A 25,652-nucleotide genomic window follows, 5' to 3' on the forward strand; every position below is an offset into this window, starting at 1 on the left:
AGCACCTGTGCTTTATCTCAGTGTACTTTGGGCATCCATTAGCAAGATGTTTTCTAAAATGCATCCTAAGGCTGGAAGGTTATTTTCTGGATCTGAGAACACTCCAAAATTTTCCCATATAAAATTAGTTCTTCTCTTTACACCTTTTCAGGTTCTCAAAGTTTTCACAGGATCACTCTAATTTCAAATACCTGGGAAAACCTAGAATTCATGCAACAGGGTTCCTGGCACATAAAAAACAATAAAGGTTAGCTCTTCTGTCATTATTTTACTAGCAGTAGCAATAATAAAATTACTGTTCATCTGCCAGCTTTCATTTATTTGACTGAAAGAGATCACAAGTAAGCAGAGTCAGGGTGGGGTGGGGTGAGTGGGGAACAGGCTCCCCGCTGTTCAGAGAACCTGATGCAGGGCCTATCCCAGGACCCTGAGATCATGACCTGAGCCAAAGGCAGAGGCTTAACCCACTGAGCCACCCAGGCGCCCCTCATCTGCCAGCTTCTTGAAGGCAGGGACCATTTCTCCTATTCAACAATTCACAGAGGCAGGAGGGATCTCAGGGACCCATGAGTCCAAAATACCCATAACGTAGCAGCACCTAGGAAGTAATCACAACCTTAGACTCTTGCCTGCCACCAGAACTCACCTGGGAAACTGGAGCAGGAAGTCTGGGCATTTGTATTTTCAACAAGCCCCCAGATGCCAAGTTTGGGAACTATTCATCCATCCCTGTACCTCATCTAGACACAGGGAAATGGTGGCTCAGTAAAGTCCCTGGCCACCCATAACCCCAGATGGCAAGAGGCTGAGCAAGGATCACAAACCAGGTCTCCAGATTCTAATCTAGTTCTTTTCCATCAAGCTACATGGCATGGATGCCATCTTTTCAATGCCTGGCCTCTGGCACAAATCCCCGCTCCACTATGCATGATGAAGAGCTTAAGTATCTCCCATGCAGAGGAATTCAACATGTGACAAGGACACTCAATCCAGTAGTTTTTATTCAAACAAAGTGTTGAACAAGAAAAACCCTTAGCCTGAAGTACGAGATCCTCTTTTTAACTTGCTCCCTGCTGGCCTCTGTAGTCTCAGTTCCCTCAGGACCTTACTTATACCCTAACCCTCAACCAGACTGTTCACACCCTGGACCCACACTGCAGAACTCCAAAACTCAGGAAAGCCTCTACTTTTTGTCAGCACAAATGAATCAAGCATACCTGTGCCCTTAGAACCAAGCTGAAGTCTATTTTTGAAATGGAGTTTTTGGTACCAGGTGCATTATGCAAAACTGCTGGAAGGCACCACAGTCACCTGAGATCTTCCATCTCACCTATAAGCACTCTGCTCCCACCCTCCCCAACTCATCCCACTTGTACACCATGAGAATGACTGGGTTCATTTCACCCCACAGCTGCTACTTGTTCCCACCTCCCTGCTTTTACCACCTTAGATCAGAAAACCCTGCTCCCATGCATCCAGATCAGGTTGTTAGTGATATTCCTTCATAAGCCTTCCAAGACCCAGTCAACCTTCAGATTCTCTTGCCTCAGATTCCTATCATGTAATTTAACACAATTATGCACTGTGTGCAGCTTCACAGTGAGGAACCAGGCCATGAGACTGCAGTGAGTTGTTAAACCCCCTGAGCTTTGAGAGAAGGGTTAGTTCATTCATCTCCCCAGGCCCCCCACAGGGACCAGGGTACACAGCAGTCTAGCCAACAGGAAATTCAGTTGGCCATCTACCACTTCAATTATCCCATTGCAATGGGCACCTTGTTGAGCACACAGTGGGTATACGAATCACAAGTCTTGTTCACCTTTAAACTTTACATGCCCTGCAGAGACCTGCTCAATTCGTATTTGAATGAATAAAGGCACAGGAGTCAGGGGCACCTGGGTGGCTCAGTCCTTAGGTGTCTGCCTTCAACTCAGGTCATCATTCCAGGGTCCTAGGATTGAGCACCACATGGGCTCCCTGCTCAGCAGGAAGCCTGCTTCTTCTCCCACACCCCTCTTGTGTTCCCTGTCAAAAACCTTCAAAAATTAAAAAATTAAAAAAAATTCTCTAGAGTCAAGACAACTGTGCCCTACTCCCAGCCCCACCACTTAACTGCTCTAAACTCTCCTCCATAGGCCCAGTGAGATCCGTCTCTTAGGGTTATTGTGCAGGATAAAGGAGAAAATCTACACAGAATTTAGATGGTACTCGCCTTGCCTCCAAGACTATGACCTACTAAGATGCTGTTTTTAAGAACCCAAAATAACTTACCAGGAAACAAAGAAAGAGCAGAACACTGTTAAAAGCTGCTTGACTGCTTGGGCACATGCAGCTAACTATAAATCCAACTTCGGTGGTGGGATAAGAGGCCAAGCAGCACCCTAGTATTCACTGGAGACTGTAAAACCACCCCATTCAGAATCACTTCTAGCCTCTTCACCACTCTAAAAATCCCTGCTTCCTCTCATGAATCCACAACCTCCCCAGTGCCAAATTAAGGAACGGAAGGTACTCTCCCTCCCTGCTGACTCTGCTTAGGAAAGGCAACTTTCCATTTTCCCAAAAAGGCTCTTTCAAAAACTTTTGACCAGCAGAGAGCATGGTCTGGTTACTGTCTGGAGCAACAATGCTGGATCTCTACAAATCCTCAAGTTCAACAGCACATACCTTGCACAATTTTGAGTGAGTTCCTGTGTGTCCTTCCTTCCTATCACACATTGCTTAGCATTGCAGTTTCTAAACTGTTCTTACAGGTCCTCCATCATCTGGGCCTCAAAATAGCCTCTTCAGTCCGGTCAACAGAGCAGGTATCCTTGAGTACACCAATTTAAAGTTAATCCATGGGCACCTGGGTGGTTCAGTCAGTTGGGCATCCGACTCAGGGTCTGCTAGCTGATCTCAGGATCTTGGGCTCTCTGCTCAGCAGGGAATCAGCTTGAGATTCTCTCTCCTCTCTTTGCCCCTCCAGAGACCTCCCTCTCGTGCATGTGCTCACACTCACATACTCTCTAAAGTAAATAAATCTTAAAGAAAAGCTAACCCGGAGGCACCTGGGTGGCTCAGTCAGTTGGGCATCTGCCTTTGGCTCAGGTCATGATGTGGGATCCTGAGAGTCCTACAACCAGTCCCTTCCTCAGCAGGGAGCCTGTCCCCCTCTCCCTCTGCCTACCACTCCCCCTGCTTGTTCTGTCAAATAAATAAAATCTTAAAAAAGAAAGAAAAGCTACTCCATCAGTTGACCAAGTGACTTGCCAACACCCAGCTGGACTAAATGGAAGAATCTTGGAGAAGGGAAACAAAACCAGAGGGCAGGCAGAGAGGTTACAAGCTAGCTGTAGGAGCAGAGACCATGGAGGCCATGGTGGACTGCACAACACCTATCCTAAGGCAGGCACCCAAGCATTTAACCTTGCAAACTATCATCACACAGGAAGGTGAGAAATTGTTGGTGCCTGGTATTTCAAGAAGCTGGAAATCTCTATCTTTATGTGTAACATGTCCAGTTTCAAACATGTTGTGCCTGTGCAACAGAGCTTACAGACAAGAGTATCAGTTAGTGACTTCTGCAATAGCTCAGCCTAGGCAGCTCCCCTGGAAAACCAAGCCCAGCCAGAGTTAATAGTAACTCCCTTCCCCAAAGAGGCTACACTGGCTGAATGACTGTCAACTCTGCCCTTCCTGAGTACATCCCAACAGAAAAGCTTCTTCATCTTGTGAATGCTACCAACCTTCACCTCCACTCAGGCTGGCCACAGCTGTCCCCTCTATCTTCACACCAGTCTCTAATACCCCACTCTCAAAGCCACCTCATACCCTTTATTTTGCTTCTCTTAGCTCTGCTCCTCAACTTTCTAACACCTCCCCCACCTCCAATTCATCCAGTGCTCTACCCTGGGCCAGCCCAGGTGTCACCTCTCCCAGCTCTCCCTTCTTTGCCCCTGCATGCTGTTTACATCCTCTGCTCCCTCAACCTCGCTGCCACAGGAACCCCATCTTCCGCAATGTTAGCCACCAGGCAAGAATGGCTTCTGCACTACTAGCTGAAAAATCCCCCACTCCACATCACCTTTTAGCCACTTTGGTGAAAACTGACACTAGCAGTCCTGAATCCCCTACTCCTCCACACTCTCCTGTCAGTACAGCCAGGCTTAGGTCCTGGCCCTAGCAAGGGAAACCATAGGGCCATCAATTCCACAAACCCAAAAGCACAGCCTGAGCTTAGCTCCAAGTGAAACTACACCCACCATCAGCAGGCCCCAGCCCTTACATCCCTGCTCTCTATTCTGCATGTCCCTCTTCAATTGAGGCCTCTCACCATGTTCTCCAAAACACACAACCATACCTCCCAGCATCCTCATGCCTTCTGCTATCATGATCCTTCCTTCTTCCCGAATACCCCATCTACTCAACCAAGCAGGTCCTTTACTCCTTTATAATTTCCTGAGGTTTCACTGGTGCTTTTCATCTACTTACATAGCTCCTAATCATATTTATAAGCTTGACTCCCAGATGGACTCATGTAAGGTACAAACCAATCCTATACCAACTTCAGGGGAAAATGGAATCCAAAACCCTTAAGCCATTAATGCCTCTTCACCCCATTCCCAAATACCCAAGCACTCCCAACTCCTCACTTTCTACCCCCTCATCAAAAGGCACCCCAACCCTTACAGTAACCCTAAAACAACTGCCCTTCAAATCTCTCAAAGCCAGGGCTCCTTGAGTGGCTCAGTTAAGCGTCTGCCTTTGACTCCCAACCATGATCCCAGGGTTCTGGGATCAGACCGCACATCAGGCTCCCTGCTCCATGGAGAGTCTGCTTCTCCTTCTCCCTCTGCTGGTACCCCTGCTGTTCTCTCTCTCCCCAAAATAAATAAAAATCTTTAAAAAACAAAACAAACAAACAAAAAAAAACACCTCTCAAAGCTGAACAAGTGACCAATAACCCAGAGCTCAGGGTTATCAACCTGGTTATCAACTCTGATACCTGAAAAAAACAAACTCAGAAGTGACATTCAGCAAAGAAAAAGTGAAACTACATAACCCTCCATGTTTCACCAAAAGCACATACAGATTTACCAAGCAATTACACACTACATCCAAATATTCATTATATTAACTTCTTCTTCAAATTCCCCACTCATAATACACCATTCACTTATCCCACAAGCACAAACCTACAATGCACAGATAATTTTGGCAGATCCTATTTACTTCATGATAAATAATGAAAATGTGGACTAGTAATTTTTTGTTGAGGTCGGCAAATAATTTTTCAGTAATAAGAACGATGTCAGGTTCTAGAGACCAAAAGGAATTAATTCAGATTTCAAGTGTGTCTTTCAGATAATGATCCACTAGACTGATGGCAAGTATTAACAATGAGCACACGAGGTTGGCCCTATATGATCCACTAGACTGATGGCAAGTATTAACAATGAGCACACGAGGTTGGCCCTATATGCTCTCATGTTGCTGATACCCTATACATACATTATTTGTGCTACTAAAAGAAACAACAAACATACCAAGTTTTCACTAAAAGCGTACTGGAACATGTAAACTTGGGCAGCAATCTAAATCTAGTCTAACAGTAGAGTAATTTTCTTGACACTCCCAGTAAATTTCAAATACATTTCAAACAAACAGACACATTAACATTCTTAGTTTATTAATCCTCTCATGAAAAATCTGCACAATCACCAAAGATAAAGCCACTGCAGCATCTTTACTCCTTCTGTGAAACAAAGAAAAGGAAAAACTTAGTTAGTTAACCACCTTTAAAACTCTTTGAAGTTCAAAATCTTCAGCTAACTCCAAAATTAATGACACTCATGCAAAACAGGTATTAGTGACCTAAAAGGTTAAGTTTGCGATAACACAATGAGAACATCAAGAAATAAAGCTTGGAAACATTCACATTAGAAATGAAACAAACAATTAAATATTAAGTTTTAAAAACAAAACCAGTATTTAAAAAGCTATGATTCTTGAAAGTATTTGCGAATCAACTTCTAAAACTATTTCACATGCAAAAACAAACACAAAAAAACAAACTATTTCACATGCTCTAGACTTTCAAATTATTGTTATCAGTAAAGCCTAATGATACACATGAAAAGCTTGAATTATACCTGTTGTCCAATCTCCAGCTCACTGAATCAGTGGCAGGGAAGGGAGAAAGGAGGGAAGAAGGAAAACAAACATTTCATTAATAGTCCCTTTTCAAACTCCAAAATAATCTGCATTTACATGCATGCAATCAGTCACCTTAAAAATAACTGTTTTCTTTTTAACTGTATACAGAGCACTGCTTAGACACACTCTTTATTCCTCTCAATTTGGAGAATACCTCATGTGATTACTATGTTTCTTATGTAAACAAAGTGGCATAATGGTTTCACAACCAAGAGATCATCATACCAACAGCAGTGCCAATCCAGGCTGCCACTGCCTACGGATACATGAAGCACACATACCTGACCCTCCACCCTCCTGTTCTGCTCAGCAACATCATGTTGGGCACAAAAGCACCACCAAAAGAGCCAGGAATCATCTCACACTAGAGACTAACCTCAAAGAGAGTTCTAAATGATCAAGCTATGTCTTTTAAAACCTGTCTCAGCCGAATACTTTAAAAGCTACTGTTCACAGCCACCAAAAGTAGTGCAAATTAGTTTTTAAAAAGGCAGAACTGGGCTGAAATGAAAATGCTTCAAGCACTCTTCAAACAAGAACAAGTCCTTAATTTGAAACAATTCTATTGTTCCCAAAAGGTAAGAGCAAAAACCAATTCCAACATCCAAACAATTAACAGTTAAAAGTAGTATTAGTAAACCTGGCTAGTTGGAGCCAAAGAACACATGTGCTCATTCATGCATTCAATTCCCAGCCAATTTTCCAGAGCTCTGCTAATGAAATGCACCAGTGCCATGTCAAGAGGGAATAGTGATGGCTCAGGTCCCTACAGGGAGCCCCTCCACACGTCACTGGCGAACACTAATGAGCACAAACATACGGGGCCCAAAGGCTGAATGAAGACGAGAATGGGTTAAATGTCCTTGGGTTCTAGATCAGTCCACTAACTTTTTGCAACCTCAGCAAACTCCGTTGATAAGTGTAAGCCTCACAAACAGGGAGCAGTTCTAAGCAGAAGATAGTTCCTCTGGCAGGTCATCCATTACTAGAACTCCATGGCTGGAAAGACAATGGGATTAGAGAGGCCTGGGCAGGCATACCAGATTTACTGCCTGGCAGAGCAGGGAGTCATTGTTACAGGAAGTAAACAGGGGCAGGACTACCAGTGTTTCAAAACCCTACTACTCCCAATCCCTCTTAAACCCACTTTAGATGATTTAGGCTGCTCAAATATGCAAAAATGTCACGGGGTAGTGGACCACTCTGACCAAAAATTTACAGAGAAAGTATATCCTATATCAGTATATCTTATCATATATCATATATCCAATTACCTTGGAATTTTTTCAATTAAAAGAAAAATGGACATCAGATGAAAAATTAGAGATCAATAAAAAGCAGTATAACCGTAAAAGGCAGATCCGAGTGAACGCTTTCTAGACAGAAGCTTCGCCAGATCTCCTAGGCCATTTTATTACCAGAGCTGCCAAAGAAATTGACCAGTCCTCAGGGTCCCCAAGGGAAAGACTGTTGATGACAAAATGAAAGGCCCTTTCTCAGGCCCTGTGTTAACTAAAGCTGTTTCCTGGGTATATAACTCCGGGACACAGCATTTCCCAACTACAAGTTAAAAGATGCCTACTCAGTAGAGTACCCACCTTCCTCCACCAGGTCACTTCGCATCATTAGCATGCATTTTTGAGTTTCCAAAATAAACGTGATTAAAAGTTTCTCTTCCTTCCTCATTATACACCATTTTAAAACAAAGCAGTTAAATTATAAGAGATCATACTACATAAAACTCTTGTTGTCCAAAAGCCAACACATGCAAAGCATCAAAGCAAACTCAGTGAAGGTGATGCATCCCCACACCGTGCTCACAATCTCAGTACCTGCTAGACACTTCATTTCTGATGAATAAGAAATCCAAGAAAGTAGAGGGAAAAGGCAAAAAAAAAAAAAAAAAGTTCACAGAACACTTGATTATTTGTTAATTTAACAACCCAACACCTTAATTCAACTATTATTTACAGTTAGCTGGCAAAGCTGGTAAAAAGCTGCTTATCATTAAAATCACTTAAGTCTTGGCTAACTGGAGAGGAAATCAACTGAGATTTCAGCTGCCTCTCCAGCATGCCAGGAAAACATGGGCCACATTGATTCAACTGCTTCTTAAACCAGTTATCTGTTTTAAGCAAATAAGTTTAATCTTCCCCTTTTAACAGTCCAAACCAATTAGCAGAAAAATGAAAACTTTTTCCTGACAGGGCTTGCTTGCAAGGTGCCTACTAGGATCACTGAACCGATGTGGCCCCTGTGTTGTGCTGATCTGTGAGCTGACAAAGGGTGGGCAAAGCTACTCTAGTGAGGTGTTAAGATACTACACATCATGTAGCGTCTCAAAACACGTTACCTTCTGTAATCCAGAAGAAGTGGGAAAAGAAAAAACATTAAAAAAGGTTATTAAGGAAACAAATCCCTCCTTTCTAGAAACTAAAGACCTGCAACTGACATTTCTGTATTCTTCTTGATGAACAATACCTTTTTGCCAGCACCAACATTGGCTTTCGCAGTCCCCCTGACTTTCTTCATTCTGTTCTTGCGTTCTTTTCGCTGTTTTCTTGAGGTCTTTTTCTTCTCATACAGACCATGCTAAAGGAAAAAGGAGTACCTCTAAGTGACCTGTGAACATCAACTCAGCATTAACTGATCTGGTAGGGACCATAAGCAAGTCAAGCAGCTCAAGAAATGCACCTTCCCAAATCAAAAGTGTTTCAAGTACATTTAACAATGCTTGTTTGTACTAAAACAGGAAAGGTAATCCAATTGAGACACGCAGACTGCTTTCAAATCTTCACACAGATTTCAGCTTAAAGGTCACCTCCTCAGCAAGGCCTCCGAGGGAACCCAACTAATGAGTACAGCATCTGTCTACCACACCATCATTTCCCCTCAGCTGTTCTACTGGAAGACTTACCTGATGGCAGTGGATAGAGAGAAAAACACAAGTACTGCTTTAAAATAATAATCGATAGTTTATAATCTAGAATCTAAGGGAACTTGCTCCACTCATTGCTGTAATTCACTAGGAAAATGATCAAAAGCCTTTTCACGATTCCTGGCTACCTATGAGGGTGGAGTCCAAACTCAAGACTTGGAATTAAGGATCTCAATTTGGTGCCAACCTTTCCAAACCCATTCCCCCTCCTTGTGTTCCCTCTCTCGCTGTCTGTCAAATAAAAAAAAAAAAGAAAAAAAGAAAAACTCAGTCTTCAGCAACTACTGAACAAATGAGAACACCTACTCTTGCAAGTCTATGTTTGGGTTCATTTTTCTTTGCATAATCCAAGGAATCATAAATCATGCCAAAGCCAGTTGTCTTGCCACCACCAAAATGGGTTCTGAATCCAAATACAAATATGACATCTGGTGTGGTCTTGTACATTTTGGCTAGTTTTTCCCGAATTTCTGTCTTAGGTACTGTTGCCTTTCCAGGATGAAGGACATCAATAACCTAAAAAAAAAATAACAGGTTTTAGTGCTTATTATTACAAAATGAATCTCTTAAAGAGAAAAACAATGAAACTTTGATATACCCGCCCTTACCATTTGTTTGCGCTGAAGTAGTCGGTTGGTCATGAACTTCCTGGTCCGGATAGTTACTGTGTCGTTCTAAAAACATACATAAACCATGAATTAGCAATCCACTCAAACTTTTCTTGACCCTGCTTAGTTTCCAAAGTACAGAACTGCCAATGGGTACCTAAGAGCCACATGTGGATGATTTACAAACATAAAGTCACGATTAAGATGCAATTCCAAGGCTGCAGGTGCCACATTTTAAACCTTCAACAGCTACATGAGCTAGTGGTGGGAACGCTTTCACTGAAAGAAAAAAAAACCACAACCCCCCCACTGCCTAACTCCTAAGACACACCTAACACACATATGCTCAGTATCAAGAGAACATACTCCACAGCTTTATGGAATCTTCCTTTTGCTATGGGAATCACTATGGAGCAGGGTTTCTCAATCTCAACATTACTACTCTGGCCCCACTACTTCTCTGTGGGGGCTTGTCCTGTGCATTTTAGAACGTCCAGTAGCACCCTTGCATTAGAAGCCAGTAGCACCCCCAACTCTCCAGTTTGGATCAAAAATGTCGCCAGATTTTGCACCGTCTCCTTGGGGCGGAGGGAGACCACCCTCACCCTCATGTAAGGACCCTTTCTGTGGAGTAAAAACTGCATGAACTTGTACAAACCTTACAGCCTCCATTACATTCATAACACCCTCACAAATTTGACATAAACGTTGCCACTATCTGCATGTCAACTACCCACCGTGCATGGCCAACTTACACCCCCACAAGAAAACCTACTCCCTTCTAAATGGCCCAACAGCTTTTACACAAATAAGCACCTAGGAACGTGGGCATTCAGCATGCTTACACTGAAAAGGAATTTCATCCAAAAGAAAGGAGAGGCTTTCATGGCAACGACTGGTTGCTGAATTTCTACTTCAGTGCGAAAAGCCGCACCGAAGTAAGTTCACTCTAACAGCCCCCACCTCTTGAGGACATTGGAGGGAAGAGGGAACTTGCACGTTCGGTGGAATTACGAACGGGTGCTGAGCCTTTACTGACAGAGCTCAGGGGTCATGTACTCAAGACAAGCTTTCTGCGGGCCTCCCTTTCCAAGGTCTCGGTTTCCGCAAAGTACAAGAGGTTCCGTCCAGTTAACAATGTTCTAGCTTAGACATGCGGACAGCTTCGCGACACAATCGGCCGGGCGCCAGCGGCGCCCGCTTCATCTCTGGGGCTGCCATCACTTGCAAGCCGCCTATCCCAAACCGAGAACGCAGGTGAGAGGAGTCTCAGACCACCCCGCCCGATCCACTAGACTCCACGACGCCGACAAACGCAGCAAGCGCCCTCGCAATCCCCAGGCCCTGGATTCTGAAGCCCGGCGTGTCCGGGTCAGGTCCCTGCCGACGGCTCCGGGACTCTCGGCAACCAGCCTCCGTCAGACACAGCCAAAAAAAGAGCGACAGGGCTTCGGGTGGCTGTAGCACAAATGGCAGGACCCGGGGACGAAGGATGGCTCAGATACGTGCAGGATGACTGCACGGGTCTGGGGAGACTCACCATGATGGCGGCCGAGCTTCAAGCAGCCGGAGAGGAAAAGAGACCCACTCTCCGCCGGCCAATCATATCAAGGCGCAAGGAAGGCCCCCGCGGAGGCGTGGGGGCGTGGCCAGCCCGGCGAGGGCGGCCGCACCAATGCCTGATTGAAAGTGCCCAAGGCCCGCCCCCACAGACCTTACATAGACTAGATTTACGAAGGCAGACGTTCAGTCTCAATTCAATTCGCTGTCCTGAATTTCCCGTACTTAAAATTACGGTAAACCGAATTATAGTTTAAATTATCTCAATGCGAGTTAAACCTTCGTAAAGCTAGAAGACATCTTAGGAGATCCTGTTGACCAGCCTCATTTTATAGCGAGGGAAACCGCAGAACCAATTCAAAACCTTTTGTTATTTCAACTGCACAAAACCGACCGTTTTAGTTTCTTGCTAAATATTGCTTTTTTTGAGATCCTGTGGTAGTTTTCTGAATTAAAAATAAAAGAATCTTTCTTTAATTTGTGTTTTTTCTGAAAACCTTAGTCCTTACCAAAAAAAAAAAAAAAAAGACTTATGAATATTTGATCCATAAGTTTGTTATTTAAAGTGACATGGCCATGCAAAAATAAGGAACATAGGTGCATGTTCAAATACATACATTAAGACCTCCAAAGATTAGTGTGGAAGAGGCGACAAAGGTGCAGGCTTTGAGGATAGCTTTTCTACGTTTTTCAGAATAACAATAGTTAATGTTCATTGAGTGACTGCTCTGTGCCTGTTACATTCTAAATACTTTCACATTCATTTTGCCATTTGACCTTCCCCATAACTCTAAGAAGTAGGATACTTATTACCTCTCTTATAAGGTGGGGAAACCAAGACAAAATAAGACCAGCTTTAGGTGGTGGTACCGGAGGAGCGACTGTGATTCCAGAACCTTTGCTTCTGACCTCTATGATAAAAGCCACTCGTCAAATCTTGTTAGTACTGTCTATATTCTTCTAAAGAGATTTTAAGTGATTAACTGCTGAAATAAGTAAAGTCTAATTTGCTTTGCTTTTGTTTTACATTTGTGTTTTCCCAATGAGGATCCATGGAGTCTGAATAGCATCCCTTCTTAAAACTCAAAGGTGTTGAACCACTTGATTCAGTTCTGTCTAGAGTTTCTTACAAATAGTAAAGAAGTTTCAGGCTCTGTAGCACTAAATCCTACAGTGGTGTGGTTTCCTTGGTAGTCTCATGTGCTGAGATGTCGCACTAGGATCACCTCCCACAGGTTGTCACAGACTGCACGCAAGTTGTTTATTTCTTGACTACGTTAATGATCTCCAACTCCTATTCTCCCTTCATCTTGCTCACCATGACTTACTTTTCACAGATTTATAGCTTCGAGTTTTGTAATCAATCATATAAGTTTAATTCATTTCTTTTTTATTTTTTATTATTTATTTATTTGACAGATAGGGAGAGATCACAAATAGGCAGAGAGGCAGGCAGAGAGAGAGGGGAAGCTCGATCCCAGGACCCTGATATCATGACCTGAGCTGAAGGCAGAGGCTTAACCCACTAAGCCACCCAGGTGCCCCTCATTTCTTTTTCAAAGAAAAATGTAAACTGCACACATGATCTTGTTTCCTGACCCATTTATTTCCTTTGGTGGTCTTCCAGTTTGGTACTTCTGTTCCCTGGGAAGATCCCAAATTAGAGGATCGATCTTAATTACGGTGGTATTGATGTGGATAATGGCGATTTTCCACTTTATGCAGTTTTTGTCTCTGATGGCCTAAACGTTCTGAGGCAAGGCTTTGCAGTGTCTCTGCAGGGGTCACATGACCTGGAGAAACGAACCTCAAAAAGGCTTTTGAAATTACCAGAACCGGCTCCGCTGCAGTTTCAACGAGGTGCCGCAAGATGGCAGTGTAGGGAGAAGGCGGAAAGCGGTCTGTCCGAAGCCCTCTCCTGACTGACAGACGCGCCAACGAGTAGCGGAAGAGGAAGTGACCACGTGGGGCGCTCTACGGTGGCCGACAGGATGCCACGGAGGTGTTAGCAGCGAGGCGACTAGCAGCCTCAGGAGGTGCGGGGACGTACGTTTCTCTAGCTCCCCGCGTATTGGGGAGGGTACCTCGGCAGCCGTCACCATGGTGAAGGAACAGTTCCGAGAGACGGATGTGGCCAAGAAAATGTAAGGAGAAGCAAGAATGGTCAAAGGGTGGAGAAATGAGGGGCAAGGGGGTGCGATGTCAGGGGTCCCGGGTCTCGAGGAGTCGGAGATGAGATTCGGTTGGAAGGGGAGGGCCGGGAGGTCCGCGGAAGGTGTGGGCAAAACTCAGAAGTATCAGGATAGGCCAAATACTATTGGTCAGGCAGAGGGTAATCCAACACCTGGGGGACTGCAGGCTGGGGGTGGTCCCGGGGCTTGCTGTGTGACGCGTCCTCCCGAGGTCAAACGATGACCTTTCCCAGCAGATCTTTTTGCCACTGCAGCATGGGGCGCAGTCTCGGGCGGGGACTGTGTCTAATTGTGGTTTTGCTGCAGAGCATGTAACACGGAGGCGATATTTGCTGACCGAAAGGATAGAGTTTCCAGTTAGAAAGCTATCCCACTGGGCTATGTGTAGCAGTCTCAGATATGGGGCAGCTCTTCTGGACCTTTTATCCCTCAGAACTTATTTATCAGACCGTGGCCTCCTCTTAGAGCTGACACGGAAAAAATAAACCAGTCATTCTTGCAACAGACGCTTAACTGAGGAAGGTGTTGTGTGCTAGGCCCCGCCATAAGTATTAGAGCTAGGACGCGAATAAGACCTTACTGCCTCTTTTAGTTGGAGAAGGTAGGCAAGTCAGTGTTGGCAAGTGCAAGGACAAACACCTAATAAGAAAGGGATTCAAACAGAAGAATGCAGACCCAGCAGCCTATAAGGAGCATGCTGGAGGGAGAAAGGGGTGATGAGAAGGAAGCAGGAGATCTGAAGCTGTGTTCCAGAATCCTCTTGCAGGCCATAACGAACCTCTGAAGCTATTTAAGCAGGGGAGTGTCGGTAATAGAGTTCTCCTGAAACGTCCCTCAATTCTTGGGGGACAGAATGAGAGGGAGATCTTGGATGCCACTGCAGGGGTCCAGGCAGGGGATGATGATGTCCTTCTGCATGAGATTGGTAGAGTCACTGGAGAGCTGGATTTCAGAGGAGTTTAGGGTGTAAAATTGACACACAGAATCTCTTGCTTGGGCAGCTGTTTGGTGGGTTGCCGTTCATGGGAAACAAGTGTCTTACTTGGAGGAATCCTTGCTAGTGGTCTCTCCGTATTCACCCTGGCCCTTCATTCCCACCCCCCAAACCCCACCCATATTCAGATGTAATCTGTTCTCACAAAGGAGCCCAAGAGACCCTGTTACGATGCAAATTAGATTTTCTGACTCCAGTTTAAAACGTTCCTGTGGCTTTCCATTGTACTAACATGTAAAATATCTACCAGCCTTCCCAAGCACAGCATGACTGGACCCCATACACCACACTGATTTCATCTTGTGCCATTAATTTTCTGCACTGTATTATGCTGGCTTGGTTTTGTTTTGGTTTTTTGGTTTGTTTGTTTGTTTGTTTTTAAGATTTTATTTATTTATTTGACAGACAGAGATCACAAGTAGGCAGAGAGGCAGGCGGTGGGGGGGGTGGGGGGGAAGGTGCCCCGCTGAGCAGAGAGCCCGATGCAGGGCTCAGTCCCAGGACCCTGAGACCATGACCTGAGCTGAAGGCAGAGGCTTAAACCACTGAGCCACCCAGACACCACCACCCCTGTTTTTTTTTTTTAAATTCCAGAAGCCACATCTGTTTTGGAATGAAGTCCCCTGAGGAGATGCGCCAGCAGGCCCACATCCAGGTTGTGAGTAAGAACCTGTACAGCCAGGACAACAACCATGCTCCCCTGCTGTACGGTGTGCTTGACCATAGGATGGTAAGGCCTCATCCCCTCCCAAGCCATGTGTTTTGACATGCTGATGAAGCTGATGATTTGCCAGGTTCAGAAGAAGCAAGAGCTTCCTTCCTCCCTTATTCGTTCTGCACCATCTCAGGGAATCTTTGGTCAGTGGGGTGTGAATACACTGCGCCTTCCAGAATCACCTGGTCCCACTTTCCGGTCCAGTAGTCTCCGTTAATAATTGGATATGCTCTTATCCAAAGGGTACCAGTGAGAAAGATCGTCCTTGTGAAACCTGCGGGAAGAACTTGGCTGACTGTCTGGGCCACTACGGGTACATTGACTTGGAGTTGCCGTGCTTTCACGTGGGCTACTTCAGAGCAGTTATCGGCATCTTACAGGTAGGTGCAGACATGTTTGTTTTCAAGGCGTAAACTTGGGAATTACTGCTCAGGGATATTGGAGTGAGTTTAGGATTGTGAGTGGTTAGGGATACATATAGGGAGAATGTTTACATTACACTCATAATATTGCATCTTGCAGTAAATTAAATTGCATAAGGATTCTTTATTCTTTATTTTTTCTTGAGTAGATGGTAGATAGAACACTGTGAAAAATAATCATAAATCCAGCAGTACAGAACAACACAAAATTAACAAATCAGTTAGCAAAAATCCTGCCAGCAAGCTGTGATGCTGAACATCACCCAGCTCTCTGGGCATGTTGCTCCGTTTCCGTGTCCTGGGCATGAGGTAGGGGTAACTTTTTTTTTTTTTTTTTAAGGTGCTGTTTTCTTTTTCTTTTTCTTTTTTTTTTTTTTTTTTTTTTTTTTTTTTTTTTTTTTTTTTTTAAGATTTTATTTATTTATTTGACAGACAGAGATCACAAATAGGCAGAGAGGCAAACAGAGAGAGGAGGAAGCAGACTCCTTGCTAAGCAGAGAGCCCCGATGCAGGACTTGATCCCAGGACCCTGAGATCATGACCTGAGCTGAAGGCAGAGGCTTAACCCACTGAGCCACCCAGGCACCCCGGGGTGACTTTTTTAAAAGAAGACTTTTTCATCTCTCATCCTTTTCTCTGTTTTAATTTTTAAAAGATGATCTGTAAAACTTGCTGCCACATCATGCTGTCCCAGGAGGAAAAGAAGCAGTTTCTGGATTATCTGAAGAGGCCCGGCCTGACCTACCTCCAGAAACGTGGACTGAAGAAGAAAATCTCAGATAAGTGCCGAAAGAAGAACATCTGCCATTACTGCGGAGCGTTTAATGGTGAGCAGTACACGTAAAAGGCTTATGAAAGCCCTTTCCATTCACTCTGGCCCATTTAGCTTATTAGTTTAATGCAGTGTTGGGAAGTCAGGTTTTTTTCTTGCAAATGATGCTTTGGAGCCTAGCAACCGATGCCCTGTTAGCAAATGCATTTTCAGTGATCTCATTACCCAGACTACAACCTTGGGGCAGCCTGACCAACTATCTCATTAGTACAAACTTGGTAAATAAAATCACTCTTAACAGGTACCGTAAAGAAATGCGGATTGCTGAAGATAATTCATGAGAAGTACAAAACCAACAAAAAAGTGGTGGATCCTATTGTATCGAATTTCCTTCAGTCTTTTGAAACAGCCATTGAGCATAACAAAGAAGTAGAACCCCTGCTGGGAAGGGCACAGGTAAGTCTGAGCACACATGCCTGTCCTCTGCCTACCTCCCCGTGCATCACATGTACCTGTTCTCACCCCCTCCTTCTCTCTGATCTTCTCTCATCTTTCAAAATGAGAAGTCTGATTAAGTTAGATCTCTAGGAATGCTTTGTGTAAAGTGCTTATGGTACACTATGTTTAAGATAGACTGGCCTTGTAACTAACACATTTTTCATGGTACAGATAATGTGTTTTATCCTAAGAGATTGTGGCTATATAGATCATAAATTGAGAGATGCTGTTTTTCATGTGGGTATTGAGATCTAAGAAATTGTAGGTAACTCCCATTACTTAACTTGGCACTGAGTTAACTAGTAGAATTTTATGAGAGACCCTGTTCAGTCTTGCTCTGATTTCGAGTAGTATTTAATTCCCACAGTACAGTCTAGAATTGGTAGTATACAAGACTAACAAACGAGTTGAGTTGTTACTGAGTACCAAGTTCTGTCAGACTTAGGGGGAGTATCAGGAACTGCAAGATAGTGGTTCTACTATCACTGGTCCCACAGTTTAGATGCGTCGCAGGCAATTAGTCTGTGAAAAGATAACTGGTATCCCTAGGGTAGAGTGTTGACCATCACACGAGTGGTGGAGACAGGAAACTCAGGAGGAATGGGGAGGAAGATGTCACTTCGGACTTGGTTAGGGAAGACTGAGGAAAGACATGGTGGGATCTGGGTGAGTCAGGTTTACAGAGTCAAGGGCCGTGAGCTCAGCATGTCCAGGCAACAGTGTCTAGGCTGATGCTGAAGCTGAGGCTTTGAAAGACCAGGGAATGCTAATAAAAGCACCCTGCCTTCAGCAACTGCAGCTAGGGTCAGGCACTGGCCAGGCTCTTCACATGGATTGCCTCCCGTGTAATCCTCAGGAACGCCTGAGACAGCCTTGTCTGAGATGACCCAATCAACTGTAGCCCAGGGAACTGGAATTTTGGGGACCAGACAGGTGAGAGCTTATCCTGCTCTGAGAGTGTGGAGCCAGGGAAGGCATTAAACAGGAAGGTTCATGGTGAATAACTGATGAAATTGCAGAAGAAGAGCCTGGCTGCTCCTCCAGAGACCCCATTACCGGAGTAAAAAGGCTAGGCCATGGGCTGAGAGAAAGCAGTCAACGTTTGTGTATCTGACAAAGGACTCTCCTATCCAGAATATAGGAAAGGGTCCTTTAAAATCAACAAGAAAAATACAACCTGATTTGAAGCCATGGGAGCAAAACTTGAATTAATACTTCACAAAAGGATATATTCAAATGGCTAATAAATAAGTGAAAATTTGCTCAATATGATTAATCATCAGGTAAATGCTAGTTAAAACTATACACACACCAAAAAAATTAAAATGTGAAAAAAAAAAAAAAACTGTGAAAACCACTTGCTGGCAAGGATGTGAAGCGACTGGTACTCCTGCATTGACAGTGGTAGTGTGGACAGTTATCACCACTCTGAACATCCATTTGACGATTTCTTGTAAAGTGACATCTACGCTTACCATACGGCCTAGCAGATTTACTCTTCAGTACATACCCAAGGGAAATGGGTGCCTGTGTCCACGGAAATACTTGTACAAGAATGTTCATCGCAACTTTCTTAATAAAAGCCACTATTGGAAATAGTCCAGATGATTGTTAGTAGGAGAATAAACAAGTTGTCATAGATCCACACAGTTGAATACTATCCTGTGAAAGAAGTGAACTCTTGACACACACAACCTGGCCAAATGTCAGAATCCTGCTGAGAACAAGGAACTCCGTACCAGAGGGTCCATGATGTACGATTCCAGGTAGATCAAGTCCAAGAACAGGCCAGACTGATCTGTGGAAACAGATGTCAGAGCACTTCCCCTGGGCTGAGGGCTTGGTACTGATAAAAAGAATTATCAGGGTCCTTTTATGAAAATATGAAAATATTCTGTATCTTGTTCTGAACATTAGTGTGTGCAGTGTATATGTGTTAAAATGGGTCAATTTCTTTAGGATTTGTGCAATTTACTATATGTGAATTCTGCCTTGATGTTGTGCGGGTTGTGGGGGTGGGTTAAAAGGAAAACAGACCCTGAGCCTAGGTGGCAATGAAGGAACCAGAGACCAGAGTCACTGTGTATGATAACGGACAGGAGTTGATAACCAACCACCAGGGAGATGGGCGGGAGAGGAAGTGGTCAGAGGTGAGTGAGCACATGCACAGACATCTGGAAAATGGAAGTGATCCTGGAAATGGGGAGACAGGGTGTCAGCGATTGATTCAAGCAGAAGCATCTTCAAGGCAGTTACGGTGAAGCTACTGCAGGGGAAGTAAGGGTGTGAGCTGAGGAAGATGATCTTGCCCTTGTACAGCTGTGAGAAAGGCACTTGGCAGGCTCTTGGCTGTTCACAGACCTGTCAGAAGCCTGGGGGCAGCCTCAGTCTGTGAGTTTGAGGGGTGTCCAGGCTTTCTTGGTGGCAATCTTACTTGCCATCCCCCTGCACGCACTCTGCTCCTTCCAGATCAGCCTCCCAGGCATCCCACCACCACCACTTCCCCTGGCCAGCTCTCTGCCCAGGCCCGAGCTTCTGCTTTCTGCTCCACACTGTGTCCACAGCAGCACGATACTCCCATATGGCCTGGGAGGCCTCTTGTTTGGGCATTCTCCTAAATGACTCAGCTCTGGAGGTAACCTCCTCCCATTTAAGTCACTATCCTTGAGCATCCAGCTCGACTCTCAGATCATTCCCCCACTACCACCGCCTCCCTGTGGACCGCACCCCACTCTGCCCAGAATGACACCCTAGAGGTGGTTTAGGATGGGAGTTTAGAGCCCAGTTCTGCTTATTTGTTCAGTGACTGTAGACATGTGACCCAACCTGGACTTGAGTTTCCTCAACTATCAACAGGGATTACAAGAGTATCTGCTTTAATACTATCGTAAGGATTAACAGATGAACTCCAGATACTGTGCTTAGCACAGTGCCCAGTGCAGAGCAGGTGCTTAGAGTGCATTACCCAGTTGCTACCCACTGCTACTGACGTTATCATGATGATAATGACAGGATGGGGCACCTGGGGGGCTCAGTCGGTTAAGCCTCTGACTCTTGATTCTGGCTCAGCTCATGATGTCAGGGGTGTGAGATCGAACCCCGAGTCAGACTCCATGCCAGGCTTAGAGCCTGCTTAAGATTCTCTCCCTCTTTTTTTTTTTTTTTTTTAAAGATTTTATTTATTTATTTGACAGAGAGAGATCACAAATAGGCAGAGACAGAGAGAGGAGGAAGCAGGCTCCCTGCTGAGCAGAGAGCCCGATGTGGGACTCGATCCCAGGACCCTGAGACCTTGACCCGAGCCAAAAGCAGTGGCTTAACCCACTGAGCCACCCAGGCGCCCCTCTCTCCCTCTCTTTAAAAAAAAAAAGTCTTAGTAGTGACAGGAGTGCCTGGCTGGCTTAGTCAAAAGAGTGGGACTCTTGATCTTGAGGTCATAAGCTCAAGCCCCACATTGGGTGTACAGATTAGTTAAATAATCTTTCAAAATAAATAAATAAAAAAAAACTTTTTTAATGCAACTATATGATCTAATTTACAACAAAATTCTAAAAATGACAGTCACGGTAAAGACAGGTGAGGATTCCTCCCCTCTCCACGTGTATGCTGGGACTCAGCGTCCTCTCGGCTTATTTTACTGATGCTGCTCTCTCCCCTCACTAGAGGCCCCCTTGCCCTAGCTTTTCTGCAGCTTCTGCTCTTCCGACCCTTTGATCTCACTCACCTTTTCTCAACCTTTTCTCATTGTCTCTGCTTCATGTAACACTTGTATTCCATCTTGTATTTCTATGAGTTTCTCCTTTTTTTTTTTTTTTTTTTTTTAAATATCTTATTTATTGGGCACCTGGGTGGCTCAGTCAGTTAAGCATCTGCCTTCGGCTTGGGTTGTGACCTCAGCGTCCTAGAATCGAGCCCCACATCAGGCTCTCTGCTCAGCGGGGAACCTGCTTCTCCCTTTCTCTCTGCCTGCCTCTTTGCCTACTTACGATCCCTCTCTGTCAAATAAGTAAATCTTTAAAAAAAAAATTTTTTTTTTTTTAATATATGTTTATCTGACAGAGAAAGAGAGCACAAGCAGAGGGTGAAGCAGGCTTCTGGCTGAGCAAGGCAGCCCGATGCGAGGCTTGATCCCAGGACCCTGGGACCATGACCTGAGCCACCCAGGTGCCCCAGTTGGTTTCTCCTTTAGTGTGGTCTGTAGCAAGATCTGTTTTTCTGAGGTCCTGTTTGAGGCCTTTATAGTGCTTGGAGCAGTGGCAGTGCCACCAGAGTTGTCATCCTGGTTCTTACGCCAACTGTGAAAGGAGGGAGGGGGCGAATCAGGAATTCAGCATTGCCAGATTCCGAATGGCCCTCCCTCAGAGAGGGCCCCGTAGTCACCAAAGTGAACAAAGCATCCATGAGTCACTTTTAGCTTTTGTAGAGAGAGGTGTCATGCAGACAGGTGAGTGTATTACCCTGAAGCTCATTAATCTCAGGATGGTCCAGATCCCAACATGTTTACCCATTTGATTTCCAGGAACATGGAACCTCATGTCCCTTTATGGGCAGCACAGCACCCTTGAGTTAGACAACACCTTAGAGCAGTGGTTCTTGACCTTTTCTGGGTCACAGACCTCTTTAGGAATTAAACTCTGGACTCTGTCCCCAGAAGACTAGTGTATATCTACTCCCTGTTTTAACACAAATCCAGGAGTTGGCCAACCTCAGATAAGACTCTCCATAGAGGGGCATCGGGGTGGCTCAGTTGGTTGGGTGTCCAGCTCTTTTTTTTTTTTTTTTTTTTTTTTTTTTTTTTTTTTTTTTTAAAGATTTTATTCATGTATTTGACAGAGATCACAAGTAGACAGAGAGGCAGGCGGGGTGGGGGGGTGGGGGGGGGAAGCAGGCTCCCTGCTGAGCAGAGAACCCGGCACAGCACTCAATCCAGGACCCCAGGATCATGACCTGAGCTGAAGGCAGAGGCTTAACCCACTGGGCCTTTTTTTTTTTTTTTTTTTTTTTTTTTTTTTTTTTAAGATTTTATTTATTTATTTGACTAAGATCATAAGTAGGCAGAGAGAGAGGGGGGGAAGCAGGCCCCCTGCCGAGCAGGGAACCTGATGCGGGGCTTGATCCCAGTACTCTGGGATCATGACATGAGCCAAAGGCAGAGGCTTTAACCCACTGCCCAGTGCCTCGGATGTCCAGCTCTTTTTTTTTTTTTTTTTTTTTTTTTTTAATTTTAGGGTGTCCAACTCTTGATTGGGTCTTGATCTCAGGGTCTTGAGTTCAAGCCCTGTGTTGGGCTCTACCCTGGAGATGGAGCCTGCTTTTAAAAAAAAAAAAATTAATAAGAAAAGAAAGAGTCTTCTTTTAAATAGCATCAGTCTTGCCTCCCAACCCCACAAGGTAGAAATGCCTTCCACAGCATCCCTAGCAGACTGAGCAGCAAGCTAAGCATCTCTGCCAGCCAGGACAGCCCACACACTCCACCAGGGAGCCCAAGCTATTTAGATATTGTGCCTCAGACCAAACAGCCCTTCTTCTGTCTCTCCAGTGGTTTCTGACTAATGTTTTCCTAGTATATAACAATAAATCAGGCCCTCTTCTTGTGCCCTATGGAAGGCAAGTGTTAATTTCGTTCTCGAGTAATGGCTCTGGCCAGGAACTGGTCTCCAGGTTCTTGCCAGTCTTCCTGCCCTCCTGTCCTCTAGACCTCAGTAACATGATATTTTTTTTTTTTTTAAGATTTTATTTATGTATTTGATAGAGAGAGTGAGAGACCATGAGAGGGGAGAAGGTCAGAGGGAGAAGCAGACTCCCTATTTTGCTGGGAACCTGATGAAGGACTTGATCCCTGGTCTCTGGGTTCATGACCTGAGCCGAAGGCAGTCGCCCAACCAACTGAGCCACCCAGGCACCCCAGTAACATGATGTTCTTGTCTAGCCCTGACCCTGGTACTGTAAGTGACATCTGGCCTTCACCCTGTTCCTAGAACTCTTAGTATAGATTTCCTCTGACTGCCTCATGTAGCGTGCGGTGCTCGTTGCTGGGAGGCAAGGAAGGTGAGGAAGGGAATTCTGTGGGCAAGGACCTGGACTGCAAATCTTCAGGCAAGATTCCTTCTCTCTCCCCAAGTCTGCTGTCATGTCTAGGGTGAGCCCACAGAAACCTGCTCTTGGGACAGTATCTAATAGAAGTGGATTATGGGACTTTTCTTAACTTTGTTCCCTGTCTCATCAAGTTATGCATAGCAAGTTCTGCTTGTAACATGTATTCTTTGTCACACAGTCTTTAATCCCAAGAAAATATAACTTAGAGCAGCAGGACACAAGCTGACCATTCCTATCTTTGATCTTTGAATATCTCTGAGAAGGTGCATAGTTCTTATGAGTAAGTTGTTACAACATAGCAATTCTATAACATGAAGGTGATACAAAGGCAATATAGGGCGCCTCTTCCAGCTCCCTGCTCAGTGGAGAATTTCCTTCTTCCTCTCCCTTCCCCGTGCTCATGCTCTTGCTCTCTCTCAAATAAATGAAAAATAAAATCTTTAAAAATAATAAGGCAATATATGTTCATTACAGAAAATTTATTTTTTAAGATTTTACTTATTTATTTGACAGAGCACACAGCAGGGGGAGGAGCAGGGAGAGGGAGAAGCAGGCTCCCTTCTCAGCAGGGATGTATGCCTGATGTACAGCTCAGTCCCAGTACCCTGGAATTATGACATTGAGCCACCCAGGTGCCACACTGCAGAAAATTTAAATGTAAACAACGATGCAAAAAGATTATAATTCCATTCATCTGTGGACAGTACTATTAACACCTTGCTAAACATCCATTTCCTCTTTTCTGTACAGATACACATTTTCCCCCCAAAATGAGATCATATCGTACACATGCTTCTTTCATTTACCAGTATGTTATGAACTTTTCATGGCAGTAGCTAAACTTCTGTGGTGTCATTTTTTTAATGTCTACATGGTTGCTCACGTAGGGGTATACGATGGTTTTATCTAGCCAGCAACCTGTCAGGCTGTTTCCAACTTAGCACTCTTAACAGCTTTAGAGAACATCCCTATAGCTGCTGAATCTTTGTGTTGATTTCTAAAGTCATTCCCTTTGGAATAATTAGAAGTGGAATTACTGGCTTAAATAATTGAATTAAAAGGCATGTACATGTTTAGGGCTCTGCCACTGTAGCATGTTACTGACAGAAATTTCTGTCAGTGCGTATAGTTAACACTGAGGTAAGTGGTGAATGGTGTGAAGAGCATGGAGAAGTAAACCCTTGCCCAGACTAGAAAGTTAACGTGTCTCTCCATTCTTCTTTCCTCTTGTCCATAGGAAAACTTGAATCCCTTAGTAGTTCTGAATTTATTTAAACGAATCCCAGCTGAGGATGTCCCTCTACTTCTAATGAACCCAGAAGCTGGAAAGCCCTCTGATTTGATTCTCACACGACTTCTAGTGCCCCCTTTGTGTATCAGACCCTCTGTCGTGAGCGATTTGAAATCTGGCACCAATGAAGATGATCTGACGATGAAATTGACAGAAATTATTTTCCTAAATGATGTCATTAAAAAGGTCAGTACTTTCAGTCCCTAGGTTTAGGAGCCTATATATGCAAACACTGCTCATCAAGAAAGTCAGGATGACCCAGGATTGTGTTTTCTTCATACTTCGCTCATTTTTAGCATCGGATATCAGGAGCAAAGACCCAGATGATCATGGAAGACTGGGATTTCTTGCAATTACAGTGTGCCCTCTACATTAACAGCGAGCTCTCAGGCATTCCCCTCAACATGGCGCCCAAGAAATGGACTAGAGGTTTCGTCCAGCGTCTAAAGGGAAAACAGGGTACGTTTCCAACAAAATGTGCAGAAAACAGTCTACTGCCTTTGTCACCTTTTTCTGGAGTGTATGTCCAGCTTATCTGATTGGAAATCACAAATTTTCCTAGTTCTCTGCAGTCATACTATTCCGAAACAGCACATGTTTGTTCCAGGGAGATCTATGACGTGTCTTTATTGATTTAGGTCGATTTAGAGGCAATCTCTCAGGAAAGAGAGTGGATTTTTCCGGCAGAACAGTCATCTCACCTGACCCCAATCTCAGGATTGATGAGGTAGCTGTGCCGGTTCACGTGGCCAAAATTCTTACTTTTCCTGAGAAGGTAAGTACCATTCAGCCACTCACTTCTGTGTTTTCAATCTAGTCTTTTATTTTGAGATTCCAAACAATAGACACTTGGGAAATCCCAGGTAATGCACACACACCCCAATTTGGTGTGTGTATGTTATCTTCCAGTTTCATACATCTACCACCGTGGATGCCATCTACAACAGTACAACAACAGATGGGTCTGGCTCTGTATATATATAATCACAGATACATTAGACATAATCTGCTACAACTTATTTTCCAAGTAGTATGGTCTTTGACCTCTTAGTTCATTCTTACCTCATTTTTTTTTTTAAAGATTTTATTTATTTGAGAGGGAGCACAACGGGGAGCAGCAGGCAGAAGGAGAAGCAGACTCCCAGCTGAGCAGGGAGCCCAATACGGGGCTTAGTCCCCAGATCCTGGGATCATGATCTGAGCCGAAGGCAGACGCTTAATGACTGAACCACCCAGGTGCCCCTACCTCATGTTTTTAAAGTAACTAACTAATAAGCACCACACCTAGTTAATTACCTTGGGATGGATTTTTTTTTAACTTTATAATCACTGAGTCAAATACTTTGAGTATTTTAAGGCTGTTGATGC

The 25,652-nt window shown here is 44.4% G+C and overlaps 2 protein-coding genes across 3 annotated transcripts in view; one reads left to right on the forward strand and one right to left on the reverse strand.

Moving 5' to 3' along the window:
- Positions 1-5,648: 5,648 nt before the first annotated feature.
- On the reverse strand, positions 5,649-9,902 carry RPS24 (ribosomal protein S24). 2 transcript variants are annotated; one of them, XM_059169788.1, is made up of 4 exons: positions 9,745-9,902; positions 9,443-9,652; positions 8,680-8,790; positions 5,649-5,737 (listed from the first exon to the last, which is right to left on the reverse strand). In XM_059169788.1, exons 1-4 carry the CDS (start codon positions 9,775-9,777, stop codon positions 5,729-5,731), a joined length of 363 nt encoding a protein of 120 aa, XP_059025771.1. In that variant the 5' UTR covers positions 9,778-9,902; the 3' UTR covers positions 5,649-5,728. The 2 variants fall into 2 exon arrangements, with proteins under 2 accessions (XP_059025771.1, XP_059025770.1); XM_059169787.1 differs by lacking the exon at positions 5,649-5,737 and adding an exon at positions 8,082-8,554.
- A 3,364-nt stretch (positions 9,903-13,266) lies between these two features.
- POLR3A (RNA polymerase III subunit A) overlaps positions 13,267-25,652 on the forward strand; it is a 48,517-nt gene continuing 36,131 nt past the window's right edge. Inside the window, exons 1-8 of the mRNA XM_059169789.1 lie at positions 13,267-13,448; positions 15,085-15,220; positions 15,448-15,585; positions 16,283-16,454; positions 16,701-16,855; positions 24,231-24,470; positions 24,581-24,743; positions 24,923-25,059. Coding sequence (XP_059025772.1) covers positions 13,405-13,448; positions 15,085-15,220; positions 15,448-15,585; positions 16,283-16,454; positions 16,701-16,855; positions 24,231-24,470; positions 24,581-24,743; positions 24,923-25,059 — 1,185 coding nt within the window. The 5' untranslated portion in view covers positions 13,267-13,404. The remainder of the gene's footprint in view (positions 13,449-15,084; positions 15,221-15,447; positions 15,586-16,282; positions 16,455-16,700; positions 16,856-24,230; positions 24,471-24,580; positions 24,744-24,922; positions 25,060-25,652) is intronic.

This window comes from Mustela lutreola, chromosome 4 (assembly GCF_030435805.1).
Source record: "Mustela lutreola isolate mMusLut2 chromosome 4, mMusLut2.pri, whole genome shotgun sequence".
Classification (NCBI taxonomy): Eukaryota; Metazoa; Chordata; class Mammalia; order Carnivora; family Mustelidae; genus Mustela; species Mustela lutreola.